The sequence below is a fragment of the Seriola aureovittata genome, chromosome 15 (assembly GCF_021018895.1).
Source record: "Seriola aureovittata isolate HTS-2021-v1 ecotype China chromosome 15, ASM2101889v1, whole genome shotgun sequence".
NCBI classification, from domain to species: Eukaryota; Metazoa; Chordata; class Actinopteri; order Carangiformes; family Carangidae; genus Seriola; species Seriola aureovittata.
This window is the reverse complement of record NC_079378.1, coordinates 24902315-24915159: the sequence shown is the minus strand read 5'-3', so window position 1 is coordinate 24915159 and position 12845 is coordinate 24902315. Positions and strand designations below refer to the sequence as shown.

At 40.3% G+C, this 12845-nt stretch overlaps 2 protein-coding genes across 2 annotated transcripts in view; one reads left to right on the top strand and one right to left on the bottom strand.

The window, feature by feature from the left end:
* Positions 1–4530, top strand: part of npm1a (nucleophosmin 1a) — a 6914-nt gene extending 2384 nt beyond the window's left edge. Inside the window, exons 3-11 of the mRNA XM_056397253.1 lie at positions 1–65; positions 203–296; positions 453–568; positions 651–715; positions 1898–1955; positions 2036–2116; positions 2305–2415; positions 2515–2589; positions 3311–4530. The exon at positions 1–65 is cut by the window's left edge and continues 55 nt beyond it. Coding sequence (XP_056253228.1) covers positions 1–65; positions 203–296; positions 453–568; positions 651–715; positions 1898–1955; positions 2036–2116; positions 2305–2415; positions 2515–2589; positions 3311–3361 — 716 coding nt within the window. The 3' untranslated portion in view covers positions 3362–4530. The remainder of the gene's footprint in view (positions 66–202; positions 297–452; positions 569–650; positions 716–1897; positions 1956–2035; positions 2117–2304; positions 2416–2514; positions 2590–3310) is intronic.
* A 2619-nt stretch (positions 4531–7149) lies between these two features.
* cldn7b (claudin 7b) lies at positions 7150–11168 on the bottom strand. Its single transcript, XM_056397254.1, has 4 exons — positions 10674–11168; positions 8584–8748; positions 8385–8469; positions 7150–8176 (listed from the first exon to the last, which is right to left on the bottom strand). The coding sequence occupies exons 1-4, from the start codon at positions 10894–10896 to the stop codon at positions 8026–8028; spliced, it is 624 nt and encodes a 207-aa protein (XP_056253229.1). The 5' UTR covers positions 10897–11168; the 3' UTR covers positions 7150–8025.
* Between the last annotated feature and the right edge of the window lie 1677 nt (positions 11169–12845).

Below are 12845 nucleotides of genomic sequence, written 5' to 3'. Positions count from 1 at the left end.
AAGACACCGAGGGTCAGAAAATCAAGGCAGCGCTGGTTTCTCTGAAGCCCTCTACCCTGCCAAGTGTGAGTGCACTACGTCCTGTGTGTGTGCTGATGAAGTGTCCTCAGTGTGTTGATGAAAACTCTTACCGTCTCTCTCGGTGTGATGAACATGAACAGCCCAGGTGGAGGTGCCTCACTCGTTTCAATGCTTGTTGCAGGTTTGTCTCGGTGGTTTCACCATCACACCCCCGGCAGTGTTCCGTCTGAAGGCAGGTTCTGGTCCGATCCATATCAGTGGACAACACCTTGTCAGTGAGTATTTGTTACAGGAACGTCAGGGTGTTTGATGATGATGGGAAATAATGACATGCAGGTTAAGGAAAGGGAACGTCAGACTTTGTCATATCACTACATATCTGCTCTTTTGATGGAGGAACCGCGACTAATGTTTTGAAATTGCTCTTAAAGTGATGGAAGCCGATCAGTCTTTTGACGAGGACGATGACGAAGATGATGAAGAAGAAGAGGACATCAACATCAAAACAAAGAAAAGAGCTGCTTCCTCTCCCGCCCTCAAGTCCCAGGTTTGTTTTAAATCCTCTGCAGTTTTAATTTCTAAGTTTGTTAAAATTGAAATGACATAACCGACTTTTTACTTCCTTCCAGAAAAAAATGAGAATGGACATGGACGAAGATGATGATGATGATGATGAAGATGATGAGGATGATGAGTGAGTGTCACTACCTAAAAACTAACCAGTGATATTTATAAAACAATATAACATTAAAAATGTACTTTAAATAGTTTTATCATCAAAGTATATATTTTAAATATTAACAGCTGCACTCCAATTTCCAGCTGTTTTAGTGATTGTTTACACTGTGCCACTGCTCATCGTGATGTCAGGCATCAGCAGAACAAGGTTATCTTTCATTAGATTGTAGATTCTGTGCAAGTTAAAGGATAAGTTCAGTTTTTCCAGTGTTAAGTGACTGTAAGAACTCACAGGTTTAGTTTACTATAATCTTTTCTCCTGTTGATTGTCCATGTAAGGATTCTGTGTTGATGAGCTTTCAAGGGAAGAGACGGGTGACAAAATCCACATTCTCCCTCCGTACAAGAATGTATCAACAGTTTGTCTGAAGTTCTGAGTTCGATAATTCAAGAGGATATCTCTCAAAGTTACAACAAAATTTAATTTTTTTCTTTTTTTTTTCTTTCTTTACTGTCTTCTGCAGCTGAAGAGGGAAACATAAAGTGAAACCTGTGTCAGTGTTCATAACACTCAGCTCACTAATGTTTTAACACAGACCTGAAACAGTGGAACTCAGATGTGATTCAGTTAAACATTAAACGTGTCGTTGAACTGGTTCAGGAAGAGGCTGTAGTTTGACTGTCGTCTTGAGCGGAGCCCTCACTGGGGTGTGGATGTTGCATTTTATTCACCTGGCTTTGTACCTCTGATGTTAGCGTGAGGTTAGATCAGCCTGATTTTTCTATCAATGGAAATGACTTGTGCATTTCGTGCATTTACCTGAGTTGTACTGGTACCTGAAACAGTTGAGCATGTTTTGGTGCTGGGATTGTGTTTTGACACCGGACTGATTTTAATGAATATCATCATTACAGTAAACAGGCACATATTTCAGGTTTAAGCCTTTTACCAAAGATAAAGCTACATTAATGGTGATAATAACTCTGGCGACCATGTTTATTACTCTATTAGTTTTTAAACCGTTCATATTGAACAGCGTCAGCCCACGTATACAGAAAGTGTTGTTCCCTCCTACGAGCCTAAAATAATCAAGAGCAGTTCTAAATAAGTATCAATAGAAAATAAATATTCCCTGTTAGTGGATTTAAATGTGACTTTACTTTGTCTTTGATGTAATTTAATCTTCCCTTTTTTCAGGGATGATGAAGACGATGATGAGGATGAGGACAGCGAGGAGGAAGAATCACCTGTTAAGGTAACTGACAGGTTTTAGTCCTGGCAGCTCCAGCTGAATGAAGCTTGGCACTCTCACTAACAGTTGTGTGTTTTTCACAGGCCAAGCCGACGCCATCCAAACAGCCCGCCGCTGCTCAGAATGGAAAGAGCTCTAAACCCAATACTCCAGCCAAGAAGCAGGTAATTCATTCAATAATTAGTTTGCGCCAGCTGGACTTTTTATTCACTCTAACAAATGTTGGATGTAGTCAATATATTAGTGTTTTTAATAATCATAAATGGCCTGTTGGTGTCTCCTGTTGTTTTGAAAGTAATATTCCAACTATTCTCTCTCTAATAAACAATCTTTATATTTATGTTCATCATAGGAACAGACTCCTAAAGGCAAGGGAGGCAAGTCACCTAAAACCCCACCAACTCCCAAGGCAAATCTGACTGTTCCTGAGATTAAAGCCAAGCTGATGGAGGCGGTGCAGAAGGTTTGTGTCTATTTGTTTTTATTTTCTCCTTTTCCTGTGTTTGTAAAGGTAAAATAAAATTGAAGTCAGCTCATTGATTATAATTCCTTCTCTCTACAGGGAGTGTCATTACCTAAAGCTCAGCCCAAGTTCGAGAACTTCTTGAAGCATGGTTATAAAGTCTCAGATGCCAAGGTACAGTCCTGAGTTTAAGATGCTCTCCATTTGTTGTCCTAGATTATCTTGGAAAATGATTCAGGAAACTTCGTGTTGTGAGTTTTTTTAGCTGATGATAAAAAGTTTAATAAATTTGGAAAGGACACGTCACCATTTACATATTTGGCACAGCTAATGCTTTTTATTCCCCAAGTCTGTTTGAATTTCAACCACTGAAACTGTTTGAAACTTTAGTCACTATCAATCATAGATATAGATATAGATAGCTGACATGCGTTGTAAAACTGATGTGCCCTCCATCTCAAGAATCAGACTGGAAGACACATTTAGTCACTGCTCTACTGAGATTAAAAAATGTTGAAATTCTACTGTTTATTATTATTATTATTATTATTATTATTATTATTATAGCACAATATAGATTTTTTCCTTTATTTTCATTACTCAGATGTTACAGGAAAGGTCTGTAGACTCAAGCCTCTGATAGGAATGTTGTTTGTTAAAAATAAAACATTGTAGTTTGCTACTTTCAGATCATTTATCGATCCCACCACTAGAGAGCATCATAGGCTGAGATTTTAAATCACGTTGAAGTGAATACATTGAATTCTTTGTTTATTAAGAGGAGCAAATGAAATAATATGAACATAAGAAAAAAGTGCAGGTTGGGTTTTGATTTTATTTGATCTGCCTCATGTTTGGGCCTTTGAGTTAACTGCTTTTTCTAATGTTTCTTTAGGTTGTTGCTGAGATGTGGAAGTGGAGGCAGACGGTGAAGGATGCTAAATAAGTCTAAATAACCATAGTTTTTTTTTTTTTTTTTTTTTATCTCTTTTTATGACTTGTTTATATCCATTGCACCTCTTAAACCCTCTGAAGCCAAACTCAGTGCCTCACAGTTGTCATGAATTCAAAGTGTAATCCAGCTCCACCTGCCCTCCTGTATGAAGAGTGGATGGTTAGTGACGTGGACGGGGGCGGTGCACTGTGCTGCTGCATTGTCCTTCCGCCTCCATCAGGCTCTCGCTGGGGCAGAGAAATAATTTGGTTTGTTAAATAAACCCTGAGAGAACCAACTTACAAATTTGCATCATTGTAAATGTGTAAATAAAATTCTCACTAGTTTTTGGCAGCATTGTATGCAGGAACAATAAAAATGTATCAGATCGTTACACCCAATTAAAAGCACACAAACAAGACGAGTCCCAAAGCAGCTTAAGAAACTTCAAATCCGTTCAATAAGAAATCAGCTAATATCGGTCGAGGTCACATCGTCTGTCAATGTTGGAAAAGCAGAACTGTTGGCTGATGGTCACTGTATTGATTTGTCTGGTACCATCAAGAACTTTGCACTTTGAAATGTTTTGAATGTTTGTGCTCTTGTGAGATTCCTGTGGTCCCACGACAAGAAATGTTTATTTCTGTCTGAAACGTCAGAATTCAACCTGTTCTTATATTTCAAGTATTTTACCGTCCACAAAGAGTCAGCCGCTTAATCCTAGACACGGGCCCCATTAACCTTTTGAGAGTGACGTGAAACAAGTGCAGCACCTGACACATCTGTTGGCCTGTGTGGTGATTGGTCTGCTTGATGTTGTCACGACTACTGAGAGCCAATAGGACAAAGGTTAAATACTTGCTCTGTGAGCGACTGACTGCATGAAGGAATTTGCAAATGACTTACTAAAACTTTCCAAACCCGATGTGGAGAATTCTCGAAGATGTTCTACGCGGTTGTTCTAAGGAATACTCACCTGTCGTCACGTTTAATGAAGCCACAAACCCTGTGCTCATTCGACCAGTTAAAGTTCAGATTAACGATGTAAATGTTGGCGCCTGTTAGAGCAGGTGATCATTCAGTGGTCGCAAGAAAAAAGTGTGAGTTTGTATGACATTAAATATTCTGTGGGTTTGGACGGGCTGTCCCAAGATTGATTAAATAAAAACAAATAATGTGGATCCATTGCTGTTGTCTTTCTCTGTGTAGAGAGTAACCGTGTTATGTTATGTGATCATTTTCCTAAATTTGATTTTCTTACATGTGACAATTTTCTGTTGTTGAAATTAGTCTTTGCTTTATGTTCTTTATTGCTTCCAGTACAACGCTGTCACTCTGTGGTGTTTGTCAGGTCCATGGTTGCAGATCCTGCAGAGTGCGGGGGGAGGAGCTGGGTCAGTAGGATTCACACTTCCTGAAAAGCATCAGGCTGTCATGTTGTTGGACCATCAGTATTCTGACCTGCTGCTGCTCTGCCTGTCCTCACTGTTTGTCACAGCAACGTCCCAGGAATGAGCTAAATAAATAAAACTGGTTTGTTACTGTTCACAAGACGTTTAACTGTCAGAAGTTACTAATCTGCAAAGAGGACGCCTGTATATACTCAGGTCATTTTACACCTTTTTATTGAGGAAGCCATGGGGAATCATATTCAGTGTATCAGAATATAAACCAATATTCTGTTGGATAATATTCATTTTATTTTATTTCCAACTGTTCGACTACTTCGGTTGGATCAATTCTCACATAATTTAGACCAGCAAACAGAGTGTCGTTTGCATCATGTGACCCTCGCTCAGATATTTTATAGCTGTGCAGTCATGAATCAGCCTGTAGTGTGTCTGACAGAGCTTCAGAGACTGGACGTGACAGGAAGTTGTGTTTCCAACACTGTTGCCATGGTGAGAGTTCTGTTCATGTTTTTTAAGCAGGATCTATTTTGTGTGTGTGTGTGTGTGTGTCAAGCCACCCTTGTGGAGGGTTTTGTCAGTTTATTTGGATCAAATCAAGCTGAAATATGAGTCGGCACACTGTGAGTCATGATGTCTGAGCCTCGTGGTGTAAACCCTGGTGTTGAGCCCGTTTGTTTTGCATAATATATTTCACAAAGACACAGACAAACAAATCGTAAATCGTATACGTTAAACAGCTTTGCAAAGATATAACCTCAAGACCTGCAGCTCATACAAAACTACATTAACATGGCTGCAGATGGACAGAATATGAAGTCAGGAGGCAGGAACAATGCTGCTGTATTCACATTAGCAAACTATTTGACATTGCATATTATACAACTAAGCAACTTTCAATACTCCCGGATCAAACTGGTCATCTGACACGTGTGGGGAAGTCCAGGGAAATCAGACACAGACAGCAACCCCCTGCCCTCACATTAAAGCTGCATCTGTCCAGTAACTGACAGTCGTGCATCATTTACTGTCAGGGTGATAAAAGGATGATGTAATGATTCATTATCAGTGATACAGTAGCTCAGAAAGGTGTGTGTGCTGTGATGGCCTAGATTTACTGTGATGAACAGCCCTTCATGTGAAATTAGTTCAGTGGTGTTGTGTTCAGAGTCCGACCTGTACAGACTCTGTACAGGGAAGACTCAGCTCTCTAAACACGGAAGAAACTTCTCCAATAAAAGTTTTGTTTTAATGATTTTAATTTAATGAATAATCCACCTGTGAGTATGAGAGGGAAAGAATATTTCACACTCTGAAAGCTGAATTATGTGACACACACACACACACTCAGTTTTTTCAAGAAGAAAATAGTTCCCTTTAAGTTTACAGGGGCAGAGTGGGGTCAGAAGCTTTGGCCACTTAGGAGTGAAATCATTATCATTACTACTTTTATGATCTGGCCTTTGGGGGGGGGAAATAATGATTAGAGGATGGCAGGTGCAGGCAGAATGAGAACAGAAGAGAGGCAGAACTAGAGCAAGACACCTCTGGGTCCAATAAATCACTAGAATCCCAACTTGAAGACACACAGTGACAAAGTGAGGCGAGGTGAGACGCTCTAAAAAGACGAGGAAGGTGGATTCAAATACTCCACTGTAGTGAAATATTACTTTCCCCGCATCACTTTAAATACTTTTAAAAGCAACCTGAGACACGCTATTTATAAAGTGAATTATATTTATGCATCCATACACTTCATTTAATGTCTCCATTAAAAGCAGTTGCCTGTACTCACCACAAGGGGGCAATAAAACCAAAGCAACGTTCACTCTGTGAGCCATTATGATGCTGTGCAGCCGTCCACCTACAGGAAGATGGCTTCCAGCCAGAGACAAGTGTGTCTCTGCCTCAGTGGGAAAATCTTCTGCAGCCCGAGTGTGTCACATCAGCTCAATAATGTTTCCACTACACTGTAAGTTTCAGGGGAGCGTCTTCATAATTACATAATGTCTCCACATGTCAGGTGTATGTTTTGTGCACCTGTTTTCTTTAAGGGTGAAGCTTGTGTTTTAAACTGAAGCGATTTCTGTGGAAATACTGAAAAAACTTACATGAAGTTTCCAGTGAGGCAAAGCTTTTTGGTCTCCATGTCGTATTTGACGCCAGTACTCTGTATGCAGGAGCTGTTTTCCATAATTTTTTAACCGTTTAATATTTTACCTCCTGAATTAAGATTAAAATTAATTGTAATATTTAAAGTTTTTGAAATTCTTTTTTCCCTGTTTATTTTGTACAGCACTTGAGCTGCATTGTGTATGAAGGGGGCGCTGTGAAAATAAAATTTACATTTAACTCTTTTGCATTAAAGTACTTTCCAAAACCAAGAAACTGTAAATTTTTCACTTTTATTATATGTACAACACAAACTTTGCAAATCACAATTTAAAACATTTTTAAAAACTGAAAATTTGACAAATGCAGCAACAGCTACCATGACTCAGAAATATAAATCATACGCCGAGCCCATTCACACAAACAGTCTCATCGCAGAAGTTGACAAACAGCCACATTTCTCCTGCTGCATGTTTGTCTTTGGCAAACTGAGTTAATAAAGAATCAGGACGTCGTCATTTCTGTAGATAAAATTTCACTCCAGCACTTGATTAAAATAAAATGGTCAAATCTGTTATTGAATAAATTTGTCTTGTTCACATAAATACAAACATGGAAATAAAAGGAAACTGCTCATCAGGTGCCAGATGATGAACTAACTGCATTTAGTCTACAGAGTAATGAATGGAGCCTCTTCATTGCCACTTCTTTCTATTCAGTGCGTTCAACAATTTTCCAAACACACTGTATATTCTAAGGCACCGTATATATTGTGTATTTACTACCTACCAATTTGTACAACATCGTGGGTGTTTCACCTTAGGTTTAACTTAGTGCTTTACAGGTGTTAACTAAGTGGACAGTACATTACATAGTATACAAATCAGTATAAGCACAGACTGCAGTTCCAGACAGGACAAGGCCAATGAGAGCTTTCTTATAAGTAAACAGCTATTATTTAAAACTTTAATGCATTTGTTAAAATAATATTACAGTAACATCATAGGGCAGCCCTGGAGAAACTAAAATACAAAGTAAAAAACAGGTACTGAACGCCTCCTGGTATACATCTTCTCAACGTGGATCACTGAGTTGGACTAACATGAATGTCAAAGTGTTCCTTCAGCCTCTAACAGACTAAGAGTCCCGTCTTGTTCACACATACTCCTTGCTGCTGGGGGGTCTGGAGATGGGATACTTTGGCGTAGGTTTGCCTTTTGGGCAGGAAGCTGCCAGCATGGCACCTCCCACTACAGACAGGAACGCTCCAGCCCAGGCGATGAAGATGGCAGACCCAAACTCATACCTTGAGGAAGAGATTTACAGTCAGTAAAGAGGGAAGACAAACACACAATACATTCATCAGCACATGAAGAGGGGATGGGCACAAACAAATGTTTGGATACAGAAGTGGAGCAGGAAGAGCTTAGAGCTGCTCTCTTCAATAAACCAGCAGGTTTGGAGACTCTGTATTCTGCTGAAGGAGGTGCTCAGCTGAGTGATGGGTTACTTACTTGGTGTTGACGGGGGTGAAAGGGTTGTAGAAGGCCTGGATGATGTCGTGAGCGTACCAAGAGCAGGCGACAATGGCACACAAAGCTGTAGGAGAGTAAAGAACATCATGAGCGTCAAACTGCTACGAATCCAAGGAGACGAAAAGGGCAAAAAAAAAACCCAAAAAACCAAAAACATTGAGATTAAAAGGCTTCTTACATCCAATCAGGATGATGATGCCACCAGTCATAGCGATGCGGGACTTGCGTGTTTTATCATCTCCTCCACAGTTGGTGCACTTCATCCCCATGCAGGCCACGCCCAGGCCAGCCAACGTTACAATAATACTGACGATCATCAGGGCGCGGGTTGCCTGGAGGGCGCCTGGATCAGAGGACAGGATAGGGTTAAAGTCGGTACAAGACTTAATTTATTAATAATGGATTCCTACAGTGGTTTGTGACAATGACACCAGTTTTGCAGAGTAACTTTTATGTACTTTAAAACCACCATCAGGAAAAAAAAAGCAGCGTAAACAAACACTGCTTACGTACAACAGATCAGCTTCTGTCTCTTGTGTCTCGTTGCCGCTCCCTATAACAATGCACCACAGAAACCGGCTCTAACCGGAAGGGCAAAGAAACTCTGGAGGGAGGAAAGGAGGGGGGTGGGGGCTGGGGGGGAGTAGGTGTGTGAGTTTGTATGTGTGCAAGTCAAAAACAGGTCTAACCAGGTCTCAGGTTTCATGAGGAAGACACTCCCCATTTCAGGTACTCACAGTCCGCTTCTCAGCAGGTGGACATTTCAGAGAATGAAACTACTGTCCAAAAAGAAAAGCTGAGAGTCTAGTTGTCAAACTTCAGGAGTGTGTGAGGAGATTTTCAGCAGGTATTTCTGAATAATGAACCATTATTTGTTCACTTCCTCCATATCTAACCACAGCTTTAATCACACAGTGTGTATCAAAGTTGGATTGTGTTCATGTTTGAAGAGGCGATAAGACGCATTGTGCTGCAGATATTCTATCAAATGTTTTGATAAGCCAAACACGAAAAAATTAAATAAAAATGGACTCATGCCATTTGGAAAAAATGGCCAGTTTTTGAACCAACAGGTACCTGCCAGCTGTTAATGCGTTTTAGCTGTTCTAGAAGAACAGAGGGAGGAACCTGCATATAAAACTATAGAGGCAGTTTGAGCCTGAGGGAAGGTTACCACCATCAGTTGAATTTGAAACGTGCACAATGAAGAATCCAACTGTCGTGCTACCATTGACCTATTTAGCCACAGTTTTATGGCAGCAGACAGGAAGATAGGAGTTGTAAACATGATGTCAGACTTTAAATGAGCACAGATGTTTCACCTTCTTCATGTAACTTCTCCTTAACTACTGCCCCTGAACCGGCCACACAGCCATACCACAGCAGGAAGGGGCCGACTGTAACTGTTTAATCAGTGCATTATGTGCTCAGACATTTGGAGAAAATAAAGTAAATGCTGCATGTTACATAAATTTGTGTTGAAAAAAAAAAATCAACCTTTTTGGGCCCAAAATGTGGCAAAGAATTAGATTTTATGTTGATTTGATGCCCTAAAGGCCAAAGCCCAACCAGGTGGGCCTGGAAGTTAACCCTGTTGACTAAACAGTGGTCCACACAGGTGCTCCGCCTCTAACTACCTGTGCTATTCAAGCAGGGGGGGTAGCTACACTGAACAATGGCCACAGGTCAATCATTGCTTGGGTGTAAAAAGTAATGCACACATTCCTGCCAATCAAGCAATTTAAAATGTTTTGGCTCTTTATAACAGACTACCCTGCTGTGGTGCACAGTGAAGGCGAGGCCTGATACTGTGTCTCAATCCAAATAACTGCTTACCAGAGAATAAAAAGGGTGAGGGTTAATAAGTGACAAAACCGGTTAGGCCAGCCGCAGGAATCTAGTAACAGCTCAGAACCTCTTGTAAAGACTGGCCTGAAGGAAACAAGCCTCTGTAATCCAGCAGGTGCACGTCACTTTGTCACATCATGTCCTGTTACATATTAACTACAGTTTTTATATAGAGGATATAGGATATAAAGGTCATTCAAGTTATAGTTATATTAACTTTAAAACAAGTTCAAGTTGTGTTTAGATTTATGATACTACACACAAAAGAAGAGAAGAAGAATAAAATACTCAAAGCAACATTTAATAGCTTTTGCAATGGTTTCCAGATAATTAATTTTTTTTTTTTTTTAAAGTCTTAAAATGTGACTTCCGGTGGACAAACCCTCGACTACACACACTGAAATGTAACATGTGACTTACTGTTGAGCTGCAGGATGGAGTCGTAGACTTTGCACTGGATTTGTCCTGTGCTCTGGAAGGCACAGGACATCCACAGCCCCTCGTACATGGCCACCGCTGTGATGATGTTGTCCCCGACATAAGCAGACATCTTCCACTGAGGCATGATGGTGCCAACTATCAGTCCAATTACTCCCAGAAGCGCCAGAGCGAAGCCCAAAATCTGCAGACCGGAGTTCGCCATTTCCTCTTCTTCTTCTTCTTCTTCTTCTTCTCCTTCTCTTCAACCACTTGACTTCGAATAAATAAAGACGGCGTCCACCTGCTCTGAAGGTTCTAATCCCAAATTAACTGTTTCAACAAACTTCGCTTTGCTGCTGACAAACCAACTTCTTCAGTTATTATCTGTTTTCTTGCTCCTTAGCTGAAAAAGACTTAGATAACTGTGATATGTATAGTTTTCTCTGGGGCTCCTCGCGCACCTGTTCCTCTGCCGCACCTTGAATGGGGAAGAGAAAGCGGGGACGAGCTTTTTTAGGCGGTTTCTGTTCCAGGTGGGCGGGGACGCGCACGCAGTTTCGACTCATCAGCCGTCGCAGCAAAAATACCTGAAGTTTCGCTGGGATGCACGCATGGACACTCACATCATTTAACGTGCAATAACAGACGGTGACTCACAGCTCAACAAGCCTCAAGCACCGGAAACAAAAAGAGATATTTTAGAATCACACAATATAAATATAAAAGATCGTTTGGTTAATGAAGATTTTTGTTCGTATTAATTCTAATGAATATGATGAAAATGATGCTACAGAAAAAAAAGAACGTTTAATATTTTATCATTTTTGTAAGTAACCATATACTATTCTCAAATATCTAATATCTAATCTAATTTGATATTTCCAGGATGAAAGTGGACACTTTCATCAGCCATATGCAGTAATCACTGCCAGTAGCTTTGTAAGCAGAAGACACAGGCCCTTGTGACACTGTCATAAGAACATGGTTTCATTGTTTAGCTGTGTATTGAAGCTCAGAATGAGTGACACAATGAAAATTGTGAAGTTGCATAATGTGGAATCTGAGTGGGAACTGAAGTTCTATGTAATATAAAAATAATAATAATTAAAAAAGCATATTAGACATGTCTCAGGTTTTATTATTGGGAGACGTGGATAAAATAACACTAACTGCAAAACATCATCCTCTTCTGAATTAACCTCAACCTTTTAATTATACACAAACTGAGAAATCAGCATCCAAACATGTTAGTCAGGTGACAGGGTGTCATTAGCACCAACCAACAACACTGGAAATTGCTAATGCTAAGTCACTTTGATTAACTGATTAATTACAAGCCAGACGCCTTTTATTAAGTGTCACATCTTTAAAATAAATAAATAAATAAAAAAGACTTTACCCTGTTTGACCTGTTTTGTCTGATTGTGAAATTTACATATAGTATTCAAATATCTCTCAGTGTGATTGTTGCATATGTTTATTCACCTACAACCCAATGCTGTCAGTGTCAGTAGCACGGCTCACAGGTTAAACAACAGTTGTAAGTTTACTGTGCATTGATGGATCCTGTTGATATGACAACACATACATCTGATCAATAATAAGTACATCAGATGGGAGGCAGAGTGTGGATCAGCTGTAGAATTTGTGATTTGCATGGACTGAAAGGGTCAAAGACTTTAGATCTTCATCGGTCCACAGTCTGATGATGATTTGAATCTGTGGCTCCTCTCTCCAGAAGTGGATGTCCAGCTGAGACGACTCCAAAGGTTCAACAGACGCTCAGTAACAAAGAAGCTCAAAGTAACAGCTGAAGCTTAAAGCAATCATTGGAGCTGGTTAACATCTCTGTTCATGAGTCGACTTCACACACATCACGGAGCACGGTTACATGGACGCCGTGGAGGAAGCCGCTGCTCTCCACAACACCACTGGGAAAACGTTTTATGGACTGGTCAAACTAAGATTGAATTGTTTGAATGCAGCTCCATGTGCGATGTGGAGAGAGAACTGCATACCAACATGAAAACATCATCCCACAGGTGAAGCAGGGCGGAGGGATCATCATGATCTGGGGCTTTCCTGCCTCTGGACCTGGACAGCTCCATGTCATCGAGGGGGAAATGAATTCCCAGGTTTATCCAGGTCTCTTACAGGATAATGTCAGGGTGT

Bases quoted from the DNA above. Each gene is read 5' to 3' on its own strand.
- cldn7b (XM_056397254.1), bottom strand. From the start codon at position 10,896: ATGGCGAACTCCGGTCTGCAGATTTTGGGCTTCGCTCTGGCGCTTCTG. The intron at 8,470-8,583 runs GTAAGAAGCCTT...ACTCTCCTACAG, and splicing joins CATCATCATCCTGATTGGAT to CTTTGTGTGCCATTGTCGCC. The intron at 8,177-8,384 runs GTAAGTAACCCA...CTCTTCCTCAAG, and splicing joins TTCACCCCCGTCAACACCAA to GTATGAGTTTGGGTCTGCCA.